The sequence below is a fragment of the Molothrus aeneus genome, chromosome 7, assembly GCF_037042795.1.
Source record: "Molothrus aeneus isolate 106 chromosome 7, BPBGC_Maene_1.0, whole genome shotgun sequence".
NCBI classification, from domain to species: domain Eukaryota; kingdom Metazoa; phylum Chordata; class Aves; order Passeriformes; family Icteridae; genus Molothrus; species Molothrus aeneus.
The window spans coordinates 29,859,638-29,884,777 of record NC_089652.1 but is presented as its reverse complement, the minus strand read 5'-3'; the positions used below and the strand labels follow the sequence as shown (position 1 = coordinate 29,884,777).

The 25,140-nt window shown below is 44.5% G+C and overlaps 2 protein-coding genes across 5 annotated transcripts in view; one reads left to right on the top strand and one right to left on the bottom strand.

Moving 5' to 3' along the window:
* The window catches only part of C7H2orf76 (chromosome 7 C2orf76 homolog), a 35,670-nt gene that overhangs the window by 717 nt on the left and 9,813 nt on the right, over positions 1 to 25,140 (bottom strand). Inside the window, exon 6 of one of the 2 annotated variants that reach the window (XM_066553969.1) lies at positions 19,539 to 19,630. In XM_066553969.1, the coding sequence (XP_066410066.1) occupies positions 19,539 to 19,630 (92 nt within the window). Of the gene's footprint in view, positions 1 to 19,538; positions 19,631 to 19,863; positions 22,997 to 25,140 lie in introns of those variants that run through there. The other variant, XM_066553970.1, reaches the window with a different exon arrangement.
* On the top strand, positions 926 to 14,372 carry STEAP3 (STEAP3 metalloreductase). Of its 3 annotated transcripts, XM_066553831.1 has the most exons (5): positions 926 to 2,551; positions 3,005 to 3,532; positions 5,081 to 5,245; positions 11,035 to 11,256; positions 11,705 to 14,372. In XM_066553831.1, the coding sequence occupies exons 1-5, from the start codon at positions 2,066 to 2,068 to the stop codon at positions 11,783 to 11,785; spliced, it is 1,482 nt and encodes a 493-aa protein (XP_066409928.1). In that variant the 5' UTR covers positions 926 to 2,065; the 3' UTR covers positions 11,786 to 14,372. The 3 variants fall into 3 exon arrangements, with proteins under 3 accessions (XP_066409928.1, XP_066409926.1, XP_066409927.1); XM_066553829.1 differs by lacking the exon at positions 11,705 to 14,372 and having other exon boundaries at positions 11,035 to 11,461; XM_066553830.1 differs by lacking the exons at positions 5,081 to 5,245; positions 11,705 to 14,372 and having other exon boundaries at positions 11,035 to 11,461.

Genomic DNA, 25,140 nt, shown 5'->3' with positions numbered 1-25,140 from the left:
TTTTGGGTCTCTGGGATAAGGTGGTGCATGGTGAGAGGCAAGGAGAGCAGACAGATCTCTGCCATAGAAACAGCACTGTCACTGAAACCATGATGGTTTGTACCCAGGACAGTGAATTTTAGTTTCAAAGTCCATCTGCTGAAGGTGTTTTGCAGGTTTTCATTGAGGAGCAGGATTGAGATCCTGGTTGCTGTGTGAGAGATCTCCTCCAGTAACTTGGCTGTTTTTGATGTTTGTCTGCCAGGGACCTCTAAGTTGGTGTTTTCACAGTAATGTGACCCTTTGATCATTTTTCTGAGTGGTTTTAACAAATTAACAGCTCCTTAAAGTGTATATATGGTTAGGGGAGTTTATGCCCACAGGCAGCTCTTGACATGTCTCTCTAGCATCTGTAGTGAACTTTGGTGCTCAGGAACTTTGAATGGGGAGATCCTTTTGCAGATTCTTCACAAGAAAGATTGACTGTCCTAAATGATTTTGAGTAGATATTAGGAAGAAAATATTTAGTGTACAGGTGGTGAGGCATGGGAACAGGTTGTAAAGAGATCTGGTGGATGCCCCATCCCTGGAGGTGTTCAGGACCAGGTTAGATGGGGCTTTGAGCAGCCTGGTTGAGTAGAAGGTGTCCCTGCCCATGGCAAGGGGTAGATGATGTTTAAGTCCCTTCCAACCTGAACCATTCTGTGATCACTACACACAAGTACCATCTTGTCAATATTCACTCCCTTTCCCAGATCACTTATGAGCATGTTGAACAGCAGAGATCCTCAGGGAAATCCCTTGGCAACCTATTCCCATTATGAAAATAATTTATTTCTTCTCACCCTTTGTTTCCCATTGGTACCTATTCATGCAGAAGTGCCCTTCCCCTTTGCACCACTGCTGTGCCAATCCCAGAAGAGCCTTGAGTGAAGCACATTTCCAAAAGCCTATGAAAAACACACCTGTGCCAGGGACTAGGTCACCCCATCCAAATGGTCACCTTCACTTTGAAAGAACTTGACCAGGTACAAGGCAAGACTGCACTCCACCAAAACCAATTTTCTCCATCCCCAGTATATCACAAGTCTGTAAATTACAGTCTTTATTATACTCTCTAGCAGTGTGCCAGTACAAAAGCCAGATGTCCTGGTGTGTAAGTTCCATGGCCTGCCTTCTGAGCCCTCTTAAAATCTCACCCTCAGGAATTTGCCATTCCTTTAGGGTAAATTTGCTGTCCCTTAAGTTAGGAGGCACATTTGAGCCACTGACACAGCCCATGAGCAGTCTGGCAGTTCCCTGCCCAAGTTTCTTCTGACCTCCAGGTTCAGCTGCTGTGCTGCCTGTGAATTCATTGATCTGCTTAAAACCCCTCCATGCCCTCAATATCTAATCTGTTACAGGGCAAAATTCATTAACGTTTGTAAAGCTCATCAAGATCTTCCATGAGCAAATCCCATCATGTTTTAATATATTTTTTAAATGTCACGAGTAAGTTCTCATTACTCATTAAAGAGCTGAAGCAAACAGTGCTTGCCAGACCCAAATATTGGGACAGGCAAGGGCTGAAACTCTCTTCATTTACCACTTTCAGGACAATTTCATTTCAATTTGACTTTCTGCCTTGATTCTGCTCTGGCAAATCAGAAGCACCCCTCCAGCTTTTCCAGATGTAGTCTCAGGGATCTTCATGGACCCCTTCTTTAGGAGATATCTGGTAGCTCCATGGGAATCTCAGAGTTTCTGGTCCTGATTGCTGTCAGTGTTGGCCTGGCTTTGCAGAGTGAGATGCCAGCATGAAGGACAGCAGAGGATGGATGAGTGCATCCAGCAGGTGTTGGATCACACAACCTTGGGAAACCTCTATAAGAGCCTTCACCTTCCAACCCAGCCTGGTGTTTTGTGCCCCTCCAGTGGTGCCTGTACATTACTGCACATTTCCTGATGGGTTTGGCAAATAGATCCTGGGACCAAAACCACGTTCGAGCAGCCTAAGTGACATTTTTCCCCGTGACCCCAGACATGGTCTGGGTCCCTGGAAGAGCTCCACAGTGAATTTGCGTTTCTCCTTGTTTTTCCTGCCAGGATGTCCAGAGGAGACATGGCCAAGCCTCTGCTGGGCCACGGGAGCGCGGCGGGCGAGCGCAGCCCCCCTGTGGCGCCGGCCGGGCGCACGGTGGGCGTGCTGGGCAGCGGGGACTTCGCGCGCTCCTTGGCCGTGCGCCTGGTGCGCTCCGGATTCAGGGTGGTGGTGGGCAGCCGCAACCCCAAGCGGAAAGCCAGCCTGTTCCCTGCTGCAGCAGAGGTCACCTTCCAGGCCGAGGCCGTGAAGAAAGCGGATGTCATCTTTGTGGCCATTTTCAGGGAGCATTACTCCACACTCTGTGACCTGGCTGATGTGCTGGTGGGCAAGATCCTGGTGGATGTCAGCAACAACACGGAGATCAACCATCACAAGGAATCCAACGCCGAGTACTTGGCCTCCCTGTTCCCAGCCTGCACCGTGGTAAAGGCCTTTAATGTGGTTTCTGCGTGGACGCTGCAGTCGGGTGCCAGGGATGGAAATAAGCAGGTATTGTTTTCTTCCAGCAAGGGCTAAATCCCAGCTCAGGTCTGGCAGCATCAGCAAATGGCCTTAGGCTCCAGGAGAAGGAGTCTTGAGTGCTGGCTGTGGCATCCAGAGACCACCCCTTAGCTTCTGCATTTCTTTGTTCAGAAATTAAGTACCTTCACTCAGTTCACACTGTGTAGTCCTTGGAGCATCTGCCTAAGTGAAAAGTATTACTCAGTTGTCTGTTTATCTAAACAGAGCCAGTGAAACAAACTGGCGGTACATGCATGAAAGGAAACCTGTCCAGGAGAGAGGTCTTTGGCAGCCATGGTAAATCCCTCTCAAAAATCCTCTCAGGAATTGTGATGCTCAGTGGAATAACATGGGTTCCCTGTGACACAGATTCCCTCTGGATGCACTCGATCCCAGCAGCCTGATTTCTTTACCCTATGCGTGTATTTCTGTTCGTTGCAGGTTCTGATCTGCTCAAATAACCAAGAAGCCAAGCACACCATAGCAGAAATTGCTCAAGTCATGGGATTCACCCCCGTGGACATGGGCTGCATGTCATCAGCCTGTGAGATCGAGAACATTCCCCTGCGCCTCTTGCCAGCCTGGAAAATCCCGATCTTTTTGGCTCTGGGGCTTTTTCTTTGCTTTTTCACCTACAACCTGATCCGGCAGGTCATCCACCCTTACATCAGGGAGCAGAAGAACAAGCTGTACAAGATCCCCATCGAGGTGGTCAACACCACGCTGCCGTGCGTCTCCTACGTCATGCTGTCTCTGGTCTACCTGCCCGGGGTGCTGGCAGCCTGCTCCCAGCTCTACTACGGCACCAAGTACAGGCGTTTCCCAGATTGGCTGGACCAGTGGCTGCAGCACAGGAAGCAGATTGGTCTCCTCAGCTTCTTCTGTGCAGCCCTGCACGCCGTGTACAGCCTGTGCCTGCCCATGCGCCGCTCCCACCGCTACCTGCTAATCGAGACGGCCGTCAAGCAGGTAACTTGCTCAGGCCTGAGGGGGTGCTCCTCAGGCCAGCACCTGCAAGGGTCTGCTGAACTCATGCACATCTTGGGTGGTGGGCCTAATATCTTGGGTTTTTCATTCATTTTCCAGAGGTGTGGGGCAGTGGGAAAAAGCTCTCTAGGAGCGCTTCCCCCACAGGTCAGCCGCACAGCACAGACTGAGCACTCGCCTGTCTGTGCTCAGGAGCTGCCACCTCCCTGGATACACAGCTCCCTCTGCAGTGACAGCTAGGGCTAGGGTCAACCCTCCCGTGCCACTGCTCCCCAGAAACACCAACGAGCCTTTGAAACCAGCCTTGCCTGGCACTGGTGTGTCTGATACTAGATCAGAGGCTAGGCGAGGGGAAATCCAATGGTAGGAGAAGTAGAGTTCCCTTCAGCTCCCAAAATCTTGGGAGATCCCTGTTTGTTCACACTGATGTTCATAATTGTGCCTGCTGGAGTAACCAAGTCATAACCCAGAGAGGGTTGTGTGTCCTCATCACCCTGTGCTTGCAGGAGTTTAACAAAATGGTGGTGAAGAGCCAGTTATATAAGAACAAGGAAATGGAAAGGGACTTTATTGCTTTATGGACACTCTCAGCAGTGTTTATCCAGTGTGAGATTGCTGCCTTCAGGCAGTTCAGCTGGCTCTGTAGTACCATGGGAAGATGGGATTTGCTCTTTCCTGCCCCTGGCTTCTCACGGCTCCTCACTGCTCCCTCCTGGGATGGCACAGGCTTTGTGCAGCTGAGGGGAAATGTGATCAAGTGATTACCCCACAACCCCTCTGATTTCTGTGCTGGGCTATTTGGCTGAGTGATTCTAAATATTTGTCCCAAAAAGGAGGGAAGGAGCTGTGGGGGCAGAGGGGAGCAGGATGGCTGGTTTGGGCAGCAGTGGCTGTTCAGAGCATCCATCAAACACCATTCCCAGCCTCTCAGCTCCAGCCTTGAGCAGATTCTTCTCAAGTGCCACAGTTGCACATTAATCTCAGGCAAGCATCCTGTGTTCATTTCCCCTCTACCTCCTGTTTTCTAGCAACATCTTTGTTTAGTGAATTAAACCCATTTAATGGGCTAAAGAGGACGGTTCTAAATGTTCCTCTTTGCCATGCAGTATAAAACCCATCTTCCCTTCCATTAGCATGAACAATTTCCCCCCTAAATGCACTTAAAACAAAGGTTATTAGGAGACTACTGCATATTCAAGCATCTCTATTTGTTTTCATGGCTTGAAACTGAGTTCTCATTGTAATTATCTTTCCAAATGTGACTTTGGGGCTTGCTGCTGTGGTTACAGGCATGGGAGCTGAGAGCATTCAGCAGTTCTTCCCAGCAGGCTTCAAATCAGGTCTAGCTTTGGCCAAATGGCTTTGGGATAAGAGAGCATTTCCACATCTCCCAAACAGGCAAATAGTGCTGGAGGTGTGAACAGGACCCAGTGCTCATCCAGGAAACCTGCTTCCAAAACCAGAACAGATAAAACTCAGTTCCTCTGTCCCTAAGCGCCCCATTTTAACAAACCTTCATTGTCATGCCAGGCTATGGAGAAGAAGATGACAATCTGGGTAGAGGAGGAAGTCTGGAGGATGGAGATTTATATCTCTGTTGGAATAATTGCCCTGGGCTTGCTGTCGTTACTTGCCATCACTTCACTTCCATCCATCGCAAACTCTCTCAACTGGAGGGAATTCAGTTTCATTCAGGTAAAGTCGATATTTGCTGATGCCAGAGAGTGATTCTGCAGAATCAGAGTCAGGCCCTCACACAGACAGGGTAGGGCTTGACCTGCTTTCCCTGCACATCCTGCTCTGGCAGGGCAGCTGTGCATTGGTGTCAGCAGCAAAGCCTCCCCATGCACCCCAGAGCCACAGACCCCTCCAGGGTCCAGGGGGTGAGACCCAGAGGCAGAGAGGGCCAGAGGGCTGTGGTGTGTCCTGGGGCTTTGCTGCTCTCACACAGGGCTTGTCCTGTCAAAGGAAGGTGCTTTTCTCAGGAGAAGGGAGAATACAAGGGAAAATACAGCACCAGGCTGTGGAGAGCAGGCAGGGAACTCACTGTGGGCACAGCTGGCTACAGCACACAGATCTGCCCTTGTGTTCAGGGAGAGTGAGCTGCTGAAAAGGCAAGAGCCTGGGAGGACAGTGCAGGGGAAAAACAGGTTTGGCAGAGCTTGCATGCACCCAGGTGTTCAATAGATAAGTTCAAAAAGGCTTAGAGTGGTCTGTAACCTGCCAGAGCCCACAGCACAGAGAGCTGGGTATGATTTCAATGAAAAGGCCATGGCTAATTCTAAAACCTGCAGAAAAGATTTAGTTTTTCCCCAGTGGTTTAGGAGCCTTCCTCCCACTTGCAGTGATAGCCAAGCTCCCAAGGGCCAAATTCCCTTGGTGACCTGAGTCTACCCCCTGGGATTTTCACAGACACTGTATTCACTGGCTGCAGCTTTTTCAGGGATGCATTTGGAGCCAGGCTTAGGGCTCATTAATGGAGATACCAGAGAATGAACCTTTCAAGTATCCCCTGCACATTAAAGCCAATTTTGAGGCCAGATTTCACTCACTGTGTCACAGTCATATCCCACAGCCCTAAAACCCCTTGTTATTTGTGCCTCCTACAGCAGGGCTGCTTAGCATGCTCCAGGCTTTGTAACCCTTGTGGCACCCAAGGTGTGTGAGCCCCCCCAGGACCCCGTTCCCCTGCAGCTCCCCTGTGGAGCCTCCCTTTGCACCACCTAACCCTTCCAAAGGGGAGGGCAGGGCTCAGGGATGCAGAGGTGAATATCTATCATCCAGCCTCTGTTAAGCTCTGCTGAAGCTCTTCAGGGGTATATAAATAATTCAATATTCATTAGAGCAGGAGTTTGAAGTCTGCTCCCCTGCTTCTCCCACAAGTGCCCTAATCACCACACGAGCAATCCAGTTTGTCTTCTTTCCCCTCTTGCTGTGGGTTAGCCAGTAATTATTTACACTGAGTAGAAGAGCTGCACCAGGAGAGCTTGACCCCAAGAGATCATCCCTCAAGGAGAAGGGAGACTGGCTTTAAGCCTCTGTTTCAGACTGGACAATGGGAGCATATTAATTCTCACCACCGTGTCTCAGGGGACGGCTGCAGCTGCTGGGACACCGGATAAATCAGTCCTGACTTGCACATCTCATACCAGGAATCCCAAACGAAGGGAAGTATCTCCTTGCAGCCTGGAAGGAGGCTTTGAAAGTCCCTGCATTTCCCTTTGGCTCCCCAGGCAGCCTGGCAGCTGTCCTGGAGGGTGCTGGCCTTGTGTCATGTAACACAAACACTGTCGTGGCAGGTCGTGCGTGTAACACGACTGTCCCATCTGCCCTTTGGGACCCCTTCCCAGCCTTTCCAAGGCTATGTCAGCACTGGGACCAGACAAATTCATGATGGTCAGTTCCAAAATAGCTCTTGGCTGCCCCACATGGGAACTGGCTGGCTTAGTTCATGGAAAGATACTCACCTCTATTTCTGTCTGCATGGAATAAAGCGTGACAGTGTGACACGAGCTCCCAGCTGATCACAGGCAGGAGAGGCACGGCTGGTACTGTGCCTCTCTGTGGAAATACCATGTAAAAAGAGCAGGTTACAGATCTCCTGGCATGTTAGCTTCCATATTACTTTTTTTTTTTTAATTAGGAATCTTTTAAATTATTTACTCCTCAATAAGTCGGTGGTGCCTTTCTCGAGGAAATTAAAAGAGCAGCCACAGCTACTGCTTCCAGGCTCCTGAGGTTGCATTCACATAGCTCAGAGTGAGCCTCCCTGAATTAATGCACAGTGCCACAGTGTAAATACAAGGGGTGAAGCACGAGGCTGCTTTCTCAAATATTTGGGATTTCTAGCACTTCTGCAGCATAAAAGAGGTGAAATGCAGATGCCCCAGCCAGATGCCTTTCAGAAAATGCAGCAATTTGTTCCCATCTCAGTTGAACTGGACGGTGTTTGAGAGATGCTGTACCAAAAGCCACATGTGAGGCAAATTCAGGAGTCACTTTAGTCTCCTCCTTACCCAGAACTTCCCAAGTCTGACATTTTCCAGCAGCCAGTGTGTACACCTGTATTAGTGCCATATACTGCCACAGTATTAAAATACACATCTGTTGCCTGACAGGTCGAAAATCCCATTTGTATTGTTGCCAGAATTATAGGAAAAAAGGTTAATTTTCACAGTAGCTCCTGTACATACTCAAATTTCAATTAAATATAGTTAAATTGGATACACAGTTCCCCTGTGTGTCCAGTTTTAACAGAAAAGGTACGGGATTGAAACACTGGCTAACAGGGATGATTTGTATGTAATTCAGCTTATAGCAGACATTTTTAACATTCCCCAGTGATTTACAAATCAACTCTAATTGCCTGAGAAGTAAAAATGTGTATGACTGCCTTTACCTTCCTATCCTGAGAAGCCCTCGTGGAATTTGAAGGTTGAATTGACCTGGTTTCTTTCATAGTTCATGTAGCATAAGATGTAAAGAATCTGTAATCAGACCTTTTCTAACCCTCCTGTTGAGGCAGTGTGAGGGGCCAGAGCTGCTTCCATTGAGCTAATAATTCCATAGTACTGATGGCTGCACAAGTCAAAAACTTATCTGGGTCAGGAAGGGGCTCTTTGCTTTCAGTGCTGCCCAAGCATTTCTAAATGAGCCACAGGTGACTGGATCAGCTTTGCTGAGGTGTTACAGGGAGCCTGCAGGCACCAAGGAAGTGGGGGAGGTAGAAGAATTAATGCAGAATAGAAAATACATGCAAAACCTGCATCAGGAAAATACTGTCTTCATACAGGACCTTTCAGAGAGCTTTAACACCCTGTAGGGCTGATGGCCCCACACTCCCCATGTTGTGACAGTACAAAAAAAAGCCTCTGCCACTGTTGAAAACAAAACCCAGAAAGATTTCATAGCCAGGAACTGCATAGAGAGGATCAATGAGAGCTCAGGAGTGGTACCAGAGCAAGCACTTTGGCAAATCGGCCCCCTGGGCTGCTCAGCAGGCTCTGCATTGTGACACACTGAGGGTATATTGAGCTGTAAACACTGAGCCAGGCTCCAATCAGCAAAACTAAAACTTCTGGGCTCTGTGCACTTACAGACCTGCTGTATCCAGCTGTCTGGGGGGTGCAGCCATGGCTGCTTCAGCCAGCATCAGCAGTGGGAGCCCCTCTGCTCACCCCAGGCAGCTCCTCGTTTGTGTAAAAGTGGATCAGCCCATCGCTGCTGCCAGAGGAGCTGCCAGCCCTGGCTCCAGCCACAACAGCTTAGCCATGTGTTTGTTGCCATGTATTTGTAGCCAGTTAGCCTTTTTGTTTCATCCCCACCATCCACACACAAAGGTGGGTCAGTCACAGAGTGCCTGTGATGGTTTGTCACCTTTTGTCCTATTAATTTTCTCTCCTGCTCTCCCCCAGTCCCAGCAGCTGTTTAAAGAGAAACTGTAGAGGCTCAAGGTAATTATCTCCAGCTCTGACATCTCTGCCTGAGCAGAGATGCACTGAGCCCTGCTCAGGCTGACTGAATGCACCCCCTGCCCAGGGCAGAAAGCTTCTGCTCTTGGGTTCACTCTGTCCCCTTTCCCCTGCCCTGCTTTGCCAGATGAGTCCTAATCTGGTACTTCAAACCTTTTGCCACCCTGGGGGTTTTTTGCCTGTTGGAGAGAATCTTGAACTATAAATGATGGATGATCTGTGGGTCAGGTCCTGCTGTTAGGTTCAACTGTGACCACAGCATATTTCAGCGAACTCCCTAATTTTCCAAATGCAACTAATCTTGACCCTGTTGGGTTTGCTGCTTGTTACCATTTTGGTTTAGGACATGGACACAGCTTCTGGTAAGAAGGACATGAAAAAAAGGATAAGTGTGGGCTTGCACACAGGACTATGGCTCAGTTCCCAGCTCTGTTCCCTCTTCCTGGCATGACCTTGAGTAATGCTCAGCTGTAACACAGAGAGGAGTCCTACCCTGCCTTGGCAGGACTCACTGACACCCACATGACTGCCAGATAGATAAAGTGAAGTACCTAGATCTGGTAGCACATTTTAGAGCTCTCCTTCCCTCCCTTGCCCAGTCCCCTCAGCTGCTTAAAAGATTAGCTCTGAAGTTTAGAGGAGTCTTGGTTTGGTTTTTTTGGTAATAACATGGTACATTTTTAAAAGTTGCCTGGGTTTTTAAATTGTTTCACAGCAATCAAAAATGGAAGGGGAATCTATGAATTGAGTAGTTCTTTGGATGAAACTGGTTTTTTTCAAAAGATGATGAGTCCTTCCTCCCATCTTGCCCTGGTTCCTCATTTCCCTGCCATGTCCTCTTTCCTGGACATATCTTCAGGAAGACTGTGTTTCTTGCTGATCTCTGCACCAATACAGATATTTTGGCTTTGAAAGGCTTTCTTCCCTAAGTTAGGGACTAACTAAAATTAGCAAAATTTTCCCTGTCTAGGCATCTTGAAATTTGGTTGTTATTTCAGGCTTAGACCAAGCATTCAAAGTAGGGCAGCAGAGTAAGATGCTCCACCTGCACTTTTTCCTGAAAATACAGCAGCAAAGGCCTGCACAGAGGAGAACACAGTGAGTGCCCAGGGCTGCTGCGTGCCAGCAGGCAGTGGGAGCTGGCAGGCTCAGGAGCCACCACCTCTGATGCTGGCAGGAAGCCCTCAATGAGGGAAAGAGTTTAAAACCTGTCTTTGAGAGCAACCCTCAGAGGGAGCTGGAAATACTCAGGAGGAGGTGTTGTCTCTGTGGGTGCTTGGGAGCATGATCTCATCTGTAATTGGGGGAAGTTCTTGCCTGTAGAACAGGGGCTGTGTTCTTGCTGCCTCCCTGAGTGGATAAAGGGCTCTTCACACAGCCTTTGAACCAACACAGATCTCTAAGACAGAGGAGGAAACCCTTGAGGGCTGTTGCTCTCCTCAGAACAGAGCACTTCTGCACAATCTCATTTTCCTGTAGATGACACCAGTCACCCGAAGATGTCTTTGCTCTGCTTGGAGCTGTGGCTTCACTCACTTCCAGCAGTGCCAGCTGTGCTCCAGAGCCACATCACTGCTGCTTCATGCTGCTGGTCAGAAGCCTCAGCCAGCCAGGGACTGGCAGGGCAGAGCTGGCAGGGCAGAGCTGGCAGGGCAGAGCTGGCAGCTGCAGCTCGGGAGGAGCCCTTGGGAGCTGCCTGTGCCCCCCTGCCCGGCTGGGGCTGGGGGCTGCTGCTTCACAGGATGCAGGAGCCCTCCTCTCTGCTGAGTTGGCAGCACCTTCTGGGAAATTCCTGCCTGAGCTTCCAATGTCACACTTAACCTCTGATTAGACAAAGAAAAGCACAGTCTGGCACTCTCCCCAGGAAAGGGTTCCAGACATGTTTTGTTGAAACACAGGAATACCCATTGCTTCCTCTGTGTCATGTACACTTAGAAAATGATGTCAGAAATACAGGAAGACAGCCAGGCACAAGGCACTCTGCTAACTGGTGTGTTTTTCTTTTCCTTTCAGTCCTCCCTTGGATTCATTGCCTTGGTGATCAGCACTCTGCACACGCTCACGTACGGCTGGTCGAGGGCCTTCGATGAGAACCAGTACAAATTCTACCTGCCCCCGACCTACACCCTCACCCTGCTGGTCCCATGCACTGTGATCATAGCCAGAGTCATCTTCAGTTTGCCCTGCATCCAGCACAGACTTCTGAGAATCAGGAGGGGCTGGGAAAAGGGCAGATATGTCAAATTTGTGCTGCCCAGCGCAACGGGGGAATTCTCAAGTGGGGAGACCTCCAGTAATGTCTAACAGACCCAGCTTTGAGGATTTCGAAGCACTATCAACATTTCTAGGTTCAAAGGTGTTTCTTTTTCTTAAATATATGTATGTTTTGGTATAATGGTATTGTTGATAAAATAATAAAATTTGGTGACTTTAGAAAATGGATGGTCATCAAACTAGGTTAGACAGTAGTAGTTAAATTATATTGATTTGCTAGGACAATTATTGCCTTAAAAGTGACTGTGAGAGCCGAGCTAGCAGCACTAATATACATGGAAACTGATGGACTCTGTTAGTCAGATCAGTCACTGGAAGTGCTGCCTGGCAGCTCCCCAAACCAGTATTTCTCAGTTGCTTTCCTAGCTGCTCTCACAAATTTCATTGCCTTTATTTTTTAATACGAGGTTGCACAGATTTTCTGGAGCTTATGACAGCAAAGATACCCTGCCTCTTGAGTGTATGGATCAGTCAAGGCAGTGAGGTTTAGAAAGATCAATTGCATCTAGTTTTGTTCTCCTCAGTGAACTCTGTGGACAAGTCAGTACAGCTATATTCATGTTACTGTGACAGCAGATTTTACTAAAATCATCAAATCTGACAGTAAGCCCAGTATCCCTGTTCTCTCAAATACAGCCAGCACTTCTGGTCCTGGAAGCAGTGCCTGATGCATGTTTATAAGCTGAGGAAATAAAGCACCTTTTCCAGGAGTATAAAAGCATTTGAGAGAGAGACATCCCCAGTACCAGACGTCTGGTCTGCACTGCTGGCTCTGAGAGGACAGTTACTGCTGCATGTTCTCTGTTACACTGAGCCAAAGTTTCAAGCAGTATTTGATTGAAATAGAGCGAGGATAATTATTGGAAAGGCCTGCTGCTTCACAAAATTACATGGAGAAAACCAAGGCCTTCCAGCTGGCCTTACATCAAATAATAGGGTGAAGCTTTTAGAAATGGCTGTCACCTGAACATTCCCATTTAAGCAAACAAAACAGCAGCTCTAAACCCACTGGTTTCAGTAGCAATAATAAGATCTTTGAACAGTCCTGCAAAGGGATCATCAAGTCTTGACCACAACATGAAAACATGTACATTTTGGGCACAGTCCTTAATTGCCTTACACCTTAAAAAGTCCCTTGCTAGATCACAAAGCAGGTTTGAAATGCTCTTCTGACTTCACACCCACTATGGACAGGGCACAGGGCAAAGAAGATTTCTGTCCTAATTTCGTGTTTCACCTGTTGTTTTCTATGAAGTTCTTACTCTTTATGATTCTGATAAATTCTTTAGGTTTTGGACATCCAAATCACCAAACAGTGAATGGACAGCCATTCACTAAAGCTCATTTAGAAGCAAGCAATTGGGATGACACAAGAAGACTACCTCAGTAAGGTCAGGTACAAGGACATGCCTGGAATAGCTTCATTTTCCTACAGTTAAGGAAAAGACACTTAGTGTTCAGTGTTGCTTTGAGAAACAAGAGCTGTCAGCACCAAAATGAGGTACAGCTTGTGGGACAAGGAAGTACTTGTTCCCCCCAAAAGGGCAGGAGGAATTATCAGCTTTGGGGCACATAAACCCTGCTACAACCCATAACCTGGAAGAGTTCTACACAGACAGAGACTCATAAGAATTCCCTGTTTAGCCTCAAGTAACTACAGTGAGTAATATTCTCCAAATATTGCTCATGTGGCCAGTGATGATACTGACTGTTAGTTCTTGCCTAACACTTACAGTAAAATCTCCAAATGCTGCTTCTGAGGGGAAAGCCTAGATTGCATAATAAGGTGATTTTGTTGTTGTTGTCTTCGTGGGGTTTGGACAACATGGTGAAGGTACCATTCCTTACCACAGTCCCCCTCAGCAAGCTGAGTTTGTTAGGTTTCCCCATCCACATCCAGAACTTAGCCCAGATTGGCACCTCACCAAATCACTCTCCAAGCAGACTGATAACCCAACACTATTTATTTCTGGTTAGGTGATAGGTCAAGTTTCCACATGGATTTGAGACAGTTTCACCTAAATATAATTCCACCCACTCCAGTTTAACTCATCCTTGAGGGAAGACTGGATTGAGCAAGCCTGGTTTTTTCTTTTCCATTTCATCATCAAGCAAAGACAAGATAAAAGCACCAGTTTACACACTTTATGGTGTATTTCAATGCCTTTTTCCCCCATCTAGGTTTCTTTTCACATCTTTAGGTCAGGCAAGACTACTGTCTGGTGGCCAAAAAAGATTAGGAGGCAGAGAAAGAGCCTTACACAGGCTGGCAGGCATTGTCTTCAAGGGGAAAAGAATGGTTTATTTTGAGTCCTGCAAGGTTAAAGACTCACCTTTCTGCCCAGCAGAAGGTTTGCACCCTCGCTTTGTTTACAAGACTTCCATGCCTACAAACCCTTTCCCATGGCAAAGGGACAGTTTCCATGAGCAGAGGGGCAGTCACTGAGTCAGCATGGTGCTTTTCAGATGGACACAAGCCCAAAGGGACAGACAAGCCAGCTCAAAATCCCCACAGCTACCGCAGCTCTACAGCATCTAAAGAAAAAAGCTGGTCAAGTGTCTCCAGGTAATGCCTGTGCCAACAGACTGGCCAGCCAGCCACCATCCCTTTTGAAAACCAAAACAAATCCTTTAAAATGCAGAACAGCATTTCACATGATGCCCTCTGTTTGCATCTGGTCCTTAAAACATGGGACACAACAGTTTGAGTCATTTCTTCTGATTCTGGAATGCTGAAAATGAAAGTAAGGGATTTTTCAGTTATCTTTTCCTTAAGCATTTTTGATGTGCATAGGACATTCAGTGAGATTAGCCTAAAATTTACCATTTAACTGGTTTTGTACTTGAAGTTTTTCTCTCTTTCTGTATATATGTACACACACACACAAAAATATGTATCTTATTGCAGAATATATAGCTTGAATGTAAAAATCTTTGTATTTTTATTTTCTGTACTGCCTACTATGTGCCTCTGGGATGTGTAAGAACCAAATGAAGAGCTGTAAGAGTAAGGCCAGTTTTAATCTCTGGCCTCTGTAGTTATATAAAGATATTCTGAACAGATCTACATAATTATATCAGAGCTCGTGTGAGTCTTTTTTCCTGCCTCCCCCCAAACAAAACCATTACTTTAATGGCAGTAGTAGAGTAGTGTGATTATCTAGAATTTAATCACTAAGAAATAAAACCCACTACAGCCAGCAGCTTGTAGAATCTCATTATCAAGGTAACAAAATGATCATTGCTGTGACCCGTGGTGCCAGGGCTCAATTACAGAGTTCCTATGAGTGTGAGAGGGCACAAGTGTGTGCAGACATATATTTCATTACAGGGGGTTACTGATATTATACAGCACTTGTAGCACAGGATCAAACAAGCTTAATTCACTAAATAGAAAGTGCTGTTGATACAGAGTTCAAGGAAGGTGTTCCAGGTGGGAACTGCAAAGAAAGATGGAGTTTTAATACTATAAATTTGTTCTCTGCTTCTTAAGTCACTTTTTCATACAAGTAGCATGCCAGATCAACCAACTTCTGGATCTGCAGCATTGCATTTTAATGAGCTAATTTGTAAGTTGATTTTAATGAGTTCATTTAAATTCCTGAGCTGAAGATTAACCTCTGCAGGTACACTCCTTCAGTTTTATAATACGAAGCTTTAAACAGTGCAATTGGTTTCTTGCTCTTAAGGGATTTACTCACAAAGTGATATATCAGACTATGGTTGAATCTTCAGGAGGATGCACCTGCTTCAGCACCTCTGTGCAATATATTTCCTATATTTCAGTCTCTCCAAGATGGCCAGCACAGCTACAATCAGCAACAAAACCTGGTGTTATTCTTGAGCTCTAAATTTCCCACACTGAGCTAGCAGGATTTGCAGACTGTGCCTTGGGTTTGAGGAATGAGATTTGTTACACTAGGACAGTTTTCTTGATCTATTTATTGTGCCTTAATAAGCAGCATCAGTTTTGCAGAATTTCTGCACGAGTTGGGTTTTTTTTTTTGTGTTTGTGAGAACCACACACATTTTAAAGCTGAGCACAGAATACACAGATACCATCTATGATTAGGGACAGCTCTTGTTAGCAGAGCATGTGCAGGACATTCATAATCAAAGACTAAAAATAAGCATTGTCTGGAGCCAGTCAGGAGGATCACATCCCACAAGCCATAGTATTACTGAAACCTTTCAGAGACTTAAAGTGGCACGAGTGCATCCTCCTAGAAAGATAATCTGCTTTAGATTTAGAAATCTCAGCACTGGAGGATGCACTACAGCTGCTGTTCAGCCAGTTAGTTACTCTGGTTACCTGTTTCCCATATCTGATCTACAATTAGCTACCTTCAGCTCCTGCTGCCTTAAAGAGCTGTCTGCAGCCAGATGTCTGCCTTCAAGTAGCTGTCTTGTTCAGCACTCTAGAAGACAAAGTTGCTGTGCAAGATTCAAGTCTGTGTTCTGCAAAACTAGTTGTACTTGATTTGGGAGGGCTGGGGCAGGGGAATAGTTGTGAAGAAATGGCCAGGATGGTAACTGCTGGGATATAATGCTATCATGGTTAGATTGCTCTTTGACTCCAAAGCCAGCTGATGCCCTCTAACTGGATGGGCATAATCAGAGAGGCACAGAAAAACACCTTTAACATCATTGAGTCCAACGTTATCCCAGCAGTGCCAAGCCCATCCCTCATGTCCCACATGTCCCCAAGTGCCACACCTTCAAGTCTTGTAAATGCCTCCAGAGTTGGTGACTCCATTCCCCAGGACAGCCTGTTCCAAAGCTTCATGACCCTTTTGGTGAATAAATCTTTAAAAATATCCAGTCTAAACCTCCTCTGGCAGAACTTGAGGACATTTCCTCTTGTCCTGTCACTGGTAACTTGAAGGAAGAGACCAACACCCAAACACAAGCAGAGAGACAAAGATGTGACTTCAAAGTAGTGTTGAAATCAGACCAACACCATGCCTTCCATTTTAAAAATCATGTTGCACTGAAGAAAAGGGGCTTCCCAAACTGTTCTTAAAGAAGATGTTCCATTGGCTTTAGGTTAGAAAGCAGAATTAAACCTACTCAGGTGTGGAATGAGGGCAGACAGCAGCAGTTCTTACAGTTCTCACTGACATTCCTGGTACACAACACCTGGTAAGTCACCTGCCAGAAGGCAAGAATGGACAGACAAAGGTAAATTCCTACATTAATCTGTCACACTGAGCCCTTTAATGTATTCACTACCAGCTGAAAGTGCTACTCTACTGGCTAGCTGCTCCTGTCCCACTACAAAGGAATGAATCTACTGGTATCAGAGGGACAGGATGGTAACAAACAGAAGTTACAATCCATATCTGATCAAAAATACCACATCTACAGGGACATAAAACACTTAAACACCCAGCTCTCCTCTATCTGCCATGTGTGCCAAGCTTCCAGACCAGGTCCTGGTCCCCAGCAAAGCAGAACTCAGTGCTGTGCAGAAGGGACAGAAGCAAGAATAACACCTCCCAGACAACCTGCACACCACAGGCTTCCCCTGCACACAGCCCAAGACTGCACAGCTGCAATTTCTCTTGCATCACCTCCAGAATGTGAGCAGTGTTTGAGGGTCCTAGTGGTAGTTTGGAATTGAGAAGCAGCTGTGGCAAACCCCTAACATGACACCAGTGTGTGAGGCTAGAAGAAAGGAGCTAAACAAGCAGCCCAAAAAAGGAGGAAGGAAATTTTACGTCACCCAGGCTCTAGTTGCCACTTTAACTTCCCTCTCTTTGACACCTCCCTGGCACCTGTAAACTGCTGCAAGAAAAGTGATGGGAATCTTTGCAGAAAGCTCTGTCACACCTTGTCCCTCTGCAAAAATTCAAATTTAGCCTTTTAACCAGGCAGCATCTATGCATGCTCTAATCACTGACAGCATAAAGCTGTGCACAGAGCTTGGATTTGGGCTCCAAAACTCACATCCCACCTCAGCTGATGGCAGCTCAGGAGGCACAGCCTGCAGAATGCAGTACCAGCTTCTCCTCAGCTCTTGCACTACAAGGAGGAAATAGTGGGAGCTTAGGGTCAGAAGCATGGAGGATACATTTGTTGTGTGTTTAAGCTGTGTTGCTGAAGATGTTTTGCTCTGCTTTGCATGTGTGCCTGTTCCAGATGGTTTTCCTTGTGTTTAAAAGAAATAGGCATACTTAAAATCTACTTTACAAAACCTCAGCAAATTAACACTGATCTTTTCCAGACAATTCTTCAAATGAATGTTCTGCAAATGCCTCCTCACGGCATGCAAAGATTTAGATACGCTGGGAATTGGCTCTGCAAAGGATGCTCTCTAACAAGAGGAATTTAAGCACTGAAACCAGTTCAATTTGCCGCTTTTTGATTTTTATATGAAAAGAAATACTTTCTGCAAGGAAAGACTCAGCTTTCATCACCAGAACCCTAGCACAGATTTCACAGGCTAAACCAGTTCACAGATAAGCACTTTTCATAAACATGACACATCTCTTGGCTTGCAGAGGTTTTAGAGAAGCAAAGAACAGGCTGTGCTGACATCTGGTGGCTTTCTCTGCAGACAAAGAGTTCGTGGCAATAGGTCTTGGCTTTTTACTGCCCGTTTTGGGTTTGGTTTTTTTTTGTTTGTTTGGTTGGTTTTTTTGGTTTTTTTTTTTTTTCTTTCCTGATGTAACTCCTTCATTTCCTTATAAGATTCAAAGCATTATGATAAAAACAATTTTGTTTCCACTGACTGGAGGACAGTGCTGTCCTGCAGTGCAAGTCTTCCTGCAAAGCAAGAAAAGAGCCTTTGTTGTGCACTATTAGCTACAGTGTAGAAAAAGTCTCCCTATCAAAGCATATTTTTTCATAAACAAATTTTAAAAAGTGTGCCTTCACTGCCACAGGAAACGCTGCTATTGCATATCAGATGAGGTGCAAACCTCACCATTAAGGCACTGCAAACCAGAAGTGGCAGCAAGAAGCAAAGGGAAGTGGTTGGAGAAACGTTGGAAGCTGTGTCTGTGTCTCTGACTCAATAAGAAATGGGGAGTAGAGAAAAGTCAATATCTTGATAAAATGAAAAGCAACAAAAGTTGTCTACTGGGCTTTCCTTGACTCATTAATCACTTGCAAATCTGTGCCGAGCAGTTCTATGGAAAGGAAGCAATGGAAGGGGGATCAGTTGCCAGCCAGGAAGCCTGAGCTCAGTCCAAGCTGCTCAATAAACAAAAGTGTGCATTTGCCTCAGGCTTTTGTGATGCCTCCAGTCATCTGCCCACTCTCTATCTGGGATCCCACCAGTCACAGGAGACCAAGAATGAGCATCCTATGCTCTGGTTTTATCTTCTTGATCTTTGGACGCTCTGGATTTCTGTGGCTATTACTTCCCAAGGACAGGCCATGGATGTCCCATCATGGCTGTGAGAACTCTTGGACTGCTACTTGCAGGCTCATTTTTAAGTAAGTGATCTGTCAGGGGATGTTAAATACTGCCAGGGAGTGAAGGAGAAACACCACCGCTTACAGTATATTTCTGGATCACCTTTAAGTCACAATGTTTACATCAGATAAAGCAGTTAACTGTAAAAGTGGTGCTTATCAGATCTTTGAGTTCTCCTTTATGTCATTGGTCAACTCAACTGTCCATGTCAGCAGATTTTTCTTAATCTTTGCTTCTTCAATAGGCAACATGACTACCTCTGGGCAGAAAAAAATCATTAAAACTGTTGGATGCAGAAAGTATAATGTGACAAAGCCAGAAAAAACAAGATGCCCATTGGAGCAGTTCATTAAGTCAGTTCCAAAATTATGAAAAAGCACCATATTTATACCTTTAGTTCTACAGAAAGCAGCACTGCTCTGGTATCTCTGCACCAAGAGTGTTGCATATGCAAATTTTGCTGTTTATTTACTTACACTGTTATGTCTTCTTCCTATTCATGATAATTTCTTTCAGAATTTCCTCTATTCTTCTTCAGCTTTCACACCTCCTAATCAAAACTCCAGTCTCTCTGAAGTGATTTTTTTCTCCAAGAAACAGCCAAGCCTGACACAGCACCCCAGGGTTCCAGTTTGACTGCCTTTCCCTACTGCAGTGTAAATACCCAGGGTAAATTTTATCTTACTTCAGACTCCTCTCTGGATATTGCTCTTTTGTTTAACAAAAAAAATGGTGAATGGTTCCAAGAACATCCCACTGTAACAGGAATCCTTATTAACCCCACAATGCCTAAGACCACTGGCAAAGCAGAATGACTTACCCCACTGCAGCTCTGATTAAAAGCAGCTGTAAACCAATGCAGTTCATGATTTCTGCCAGGATAACAAACCACAGTACTGGCTCTGGGATTTCCTACAACAGAAAGAGGATTTCAAAACAACATGGGCAAAGATATCTCAGTCTTTTACTAATTTATTAGCCAGTGTTCAGAGATTTCATTCAGTACTCAATCCTGTAACCAAACATACTTTGATACAAGTCTGTACCATATCCCACCAAAAAAAAAAAAGTTGGAACAGCACGTTCCTAACAAGTTTTCAGTTATTATCTGTGGTTTTGTGGGATCTACTAGAAAGAAGCATTACTGAAAGTCACCAAAAAATCTTTAATAAAATAAATAAATAAATAAACACAGTAGAAAAACACTTCAGGAAGAAACCAGTTTACAAGTATGGCCATTGAGAGCATTACAAAAGGCTCCACTGTGCTGCTGGAGAAAGAAGCCAATGAAGTGCCATTGCCAGAGTGAACTGAGCTCACAAAGCAGTAGTTTAACTCTTCCCTTGGAGAGAGAAGTTAATCTGGAGTGCCAGCACATTCATTCTTGACTATTTGCAGTAGAACATTTAGTTTTTCTCCCTGATGCTGTAGAATTGCTCTGCCACTGTACCACCCTTGATGTGACACTGCAGGTTTGGAACTGCACAAGCCCAGAAAGGACAATTGTTAAAATGTGGTGACTCTTTCAAACACAAATGCTTTAAAGAAAAGGGATCACAAAACTAATCCAAATCTGTCTGGAAGGGCTGGAGACCAAATTCAGTCATGCTCAGTGTGAGAGCCTGCATGTGCTGACAGACACCATTTAGATGCCTTGGCAGGCCAGCCTGACACACTGATGTCTCTGGTACACTATCTGTTCTTACAAAGTTTCCTTCCTTATGGTAAATTTGGCTGAACAAAGATGAGATAGTCCGGAGTGCAATGCATCAGCCTGAACTGTCTGAGAAGATGAGCACAAACTTGCATTAACCACATAAATCTGCAAACATGACAGAGTGTAAGAGTGCTGAAGGTGGGCCCATGTTTGGGGAGCAGGCACCAGCAACAGAGAGGCTGCCTGGACATAAAGAGAACGTAAGAGAAGGCATAAATTGATCAGGGCATACATAATGCATAATTTTCATTTATTTCTCCTCCAATTGCAATTCCTTTGATGGTATCTCCCTTCCAGAGTGTTTGTAAGTCCTTCTTTTCTGTTTTGGCCTTCAGCGGGGATCAATTTTGGCAAGCTTTGGTGCATGTCCCTGCACTTGATGGCATGCCATGCTTTTTGATGGCTTTGACTTTGGGTGAGATTTTTTTTTTCTTTTTTTTTTTTTTAAGTATCCATGCCATGTCCCTCATATTTCCCCTCTAAGTTGTGTCTTCCTCCTTGCCTTTTCCCCCTGCTTTTGCAACATCTGTGAGCTTAGTTTTGGCATGTTTTGGTCCTTTGCAATGCAGCTCCTTTCCTCACAGACCATTTCTTTAAGATGCTAAATCTCCCGATTTTCTGGGCTTTTTTGGGCTTTTTTCAATTGCATTTCATTTGATCCTATCTCCTTTCCAGAGTGTTTGTAAGCCTTTCTTTTCGGATTTGCCAGACTCCGTTTCCCTTCCCGAAAGCAAATGAAATTTCCTTTCGGGAAGGGAAACGGAATCTTGCGATTTCAATGGGCACCAAGAGAGGAATCTTTGGTGCTTGTCCCGGCACTTGATGACATGCCATGCCTTTTGATGGCTCGGACTTTGCCAAAGAATTTTTTTTTTTTTTTTTTAAGTATCCATGCCATGTCCCTCATATCTTCCCCTCCAAGTCGTGTCTTCCTCCTTGACTTTTTCCCCTGCTTTTGCAACAGCTGCATCTACATCCCTGGAGAACATATGTGACTTCAGTGACACGGGAATTCTTACAAGATAAAGATACAATAATTTAATCACAGTTGAGAAAGTGGTAGAGGTCTTTCACTAGAGAATAAAACTCTGAAGCAAAGCTGTGGATGAGCAAAACAGCCTAAACCAGGGAGTTGTCAGTATGGATGAAGAAAATGAGGTGGGAACAAGACACAGAGGGTTCTTTGGCCCTACATCTAAACAAAAGGAAATTCTACTTAGATACTTTGGAAACCACACATGTCAATAAAAACAATAATCAAAGCTCTAGGAAATGGCAGGGTTACTCCTCCAGGAAGTTCTCATGGCTATAGCATTGTCAGCCCTCACCCAGAGCTCAGCATAGATGTGTAGGTCTAAAGCAATTGCATGCGAGGTCTCATTCAATTCAGCAGAGCCCAAAAATCCTGCTAAGGCAGAGAGCCAGCATCACCCCTCTTTCAGTGAGGGGAGGCTTAAGGGCACAGTGTCCCATGTAGGTACCCCCTGAAAAGCATTTCATAAGTGATATCTACCTTATTGGATGCATGATTATTTTCTATTATTCTTAATTTGGTCCATGTAGTAGGAAAGGCCAGCATTACCAAGAACAAACACATAGTAAAAGAGTATTTGGCTCATGGAAAGCATAAAGGAATCAATTCCAGTCTTGAAGACATGCAGCTCACAGGCTGGGCCTCTCCTTGCAAAAAATGCAATCATTCAGGTTTTATTCTTAAAACTGAACCCATGAGCTTTCACTCCACTTGGAAAAATGCCCAATCCCTACTTAGGCACAGTGATGTCCTGGCAGAACTCGAGCTGCTACCCCCATGTAAAGGTGGCTCCATGAAGTGAAGCTAGAAACAGGCGAGCTGGTCTGTGGACACAAAAGCCTCCCAACAGACATTTGTCCCTTTCAGCATGCTAAAGAGGGCTGGAAGAGAGGATAATGGAGAGCATTCACCACTGAAAAGCATGAAACACTGGCCAGTCTGCACTATTTAAACAAAAGAGACCAAACATAAAATGAGAGAAGTAAAGCTGTGACTTAAAACCGAGAGATTCTCTTCTCAAGTTCTTTAAAATACCCAGTGATTCTGTCATAAAACATTTCATTTCATTTGAAGGAGGTTTCACTTCATTTTCAGTAGAAGTTAGTACTGTGATGGGATCATCCTGTGCATTCTATAACCTCCATATGCAGTTACTGTGTGCTGAGGGATCACACCAAGAACCTGTGTCACGGGTCAGGGATGGCACTGCCTGAGGCTCAAGAGCCAAGCACAGCAAAAAGAAAAGAGAGGAAGAAAAAAGTCATTTATGTCCCCCAGTTTTTCCTCTCTCAGTCTTAGCATATTGACAGAAATTAATTTCTATAGGAAGGGAATTGCACTGTTTGCAAAGAAATCCTCTAGGATTTATTGATCTTTAAGAAAAATCTCATTAAGCAGAATAAGGAAAATTTACAACAGGTATGGGAAAACAAAACAATCTCTTGGGATCTTCACCAGGCCGAAACAGGATTAGCTCTGTAGTTTCTGTAATCTTCCTCACAGAAGAATGCTAATTCTGTCTCATTTGCTAGAAGAAATAAAAAATTAAATATTTAGCACACCAGTAAATGAACCACCAACAGCCAGCTATTTAGAATTTTAGAAGACAATTAGCAACTTTATGGTCAAAGACAATGATAAATCACCACCCACTTTTTTTTCTTCCTCATAATATTTTTTGAAAAATGTTGCTAGTATTAAAGAGATTGTTAAATCTCATTAAAAAAAACACCCCAAACAAACAAAACCATCAAGAACATGAAAATATAGAAGGAAATATGTACATAAGACCCCTCAAAATTTGTTTAACACAGTCTTCAGAATTGTTTGTTAAAGCATTCAGCAAATTAGGTGATGGCATTTCTAACACCTTCAAATGCTACGAAAGTAATGAAGCGTGATACATTCTTTTTTGTGCATTTTTCTGTTAGGAAAGGGAGAAAGAAACTTCTTTTTCCCATTAAATTAGCCTGTAGGTATAATAATTTAATACTTAGAGGATCAGTAGAATATTTTACAGATCACTTTACATTCTCCCTCATGACCCATCAAAATATGTGTGTGAAGAAGTGAATTTTTTGCCCTGCTGATGATTAATTCATGAGGCTTCGACAATATGCAAAGTGAAAGACACAAATTGACTTCTCCAGCAATACCTTCAAATACCTCTAATTATTCACAGGGGATATGGCAGAGCTAGAGGACCCACAAAGGTTCAGAACAGTCACAATTCTTTCAACCCAGTAGGTCAAGGACTTCCTCTTCTAAAACAGTAAGTCAGCAACATTACTAATTCAGAACAGAGACAAATCTGATGGAATGCCTTCACAATTATTAAACATGAAATTCTTTAAGATGCTGAGCCAATAAATTCCACATTCGTTTTTTATATTAAACCTCAAGTTAATGAAGCCTGCCTGTATTGTAAAAAAAAAAAAAAGAAACAAAAAAGAGTCGAAGGGATTTTAGAATCTCAACTAGAAAACAGATAAGATTATTTGTAATGAATACTGAACACTTTATTACATACACCCTGCTTTAAAAAAAACTGCAAGCATTAACTTTGCTGACTGGATAATAACTGTAATAATAATCACTACTACAGAGGCTTTCCTGAGGATACTTATCTAATGTCCTCAGAATTTATAACTCTCTAGCCCAACCCTGTAAAGTGCCAAGGGCAATCAACTGCAGCTTAGGAAAACTGTTCTGCATGTATCAGAATTTCCCAGATTTTCTAATGGTGATTCTGATTGTTTTTTTCTAGTACACCTTGGCCAGACTAGATGTTGAAAAAAATCATATCTTAATAGGAGATTTCAAATCTTCTCACTGATTTAAAGAAAACATACAAAATTTATTGTTTTGTACAAAATGAAGACCAGTGGTACATGATACATGATATCACTTCCTTGGCTTACTCTTTTCTACCTCTTGTTGAAGGAGAAAAATCTTGAAGATTTTACTACAAAAACCTCACTCCTAACTTAGCTAATCTTCACGTCAAGATACACTGAAACATCTCCAAATTCAAAATGGCATAATGGCACATTGCATTTTCCAAAGAATGGGTTCCCTCTTCTATCACAAATATCCTCTATATACTAATGACTAATAACTGCTGTTATTCAGAAAAAAAAGAAACAAAAAAAAGCTTTAAATTATTTTCTGCCCTAAATGAACCACCCCTCTCTTTGTACAGAGACACAGAACAGGCTTCTGCATTCCTATTTCCTTTCAGTGTAACATGTAGTCTGATGTTTTGACATCTTTTTTGAGATCACATCCAACTGTTTCACTGCTGTAGCTACAAACCCAGTTTCAAAGGCAGATAATATGTACAAATACCCATCCATACCTTTTTGAAAGAAGACAGCTTTGTTATTTCTAATTCAACATTTGGCACTGTCATCAGTCCCTCTCCTGAACTGCACTGTCTCTTATGCCTCACACAGATAAAGATCATGATTAAATGAATCTTTTGCAAACTAAATTACAAATCTGCAAGGGTGCCAGTAATCCTCTTTTTTCTTTTTTTTTCCCCCTTCCTGCAGACAAAAAGACCTAGTGTGTAGTAAAAGCGATGATTCATATTACAGGAACACTCAAAGACCTTTAGGAAAGGTATATTGGAACCAGAGAAAAACACTGAAGAGACATCCCAAGTCACTT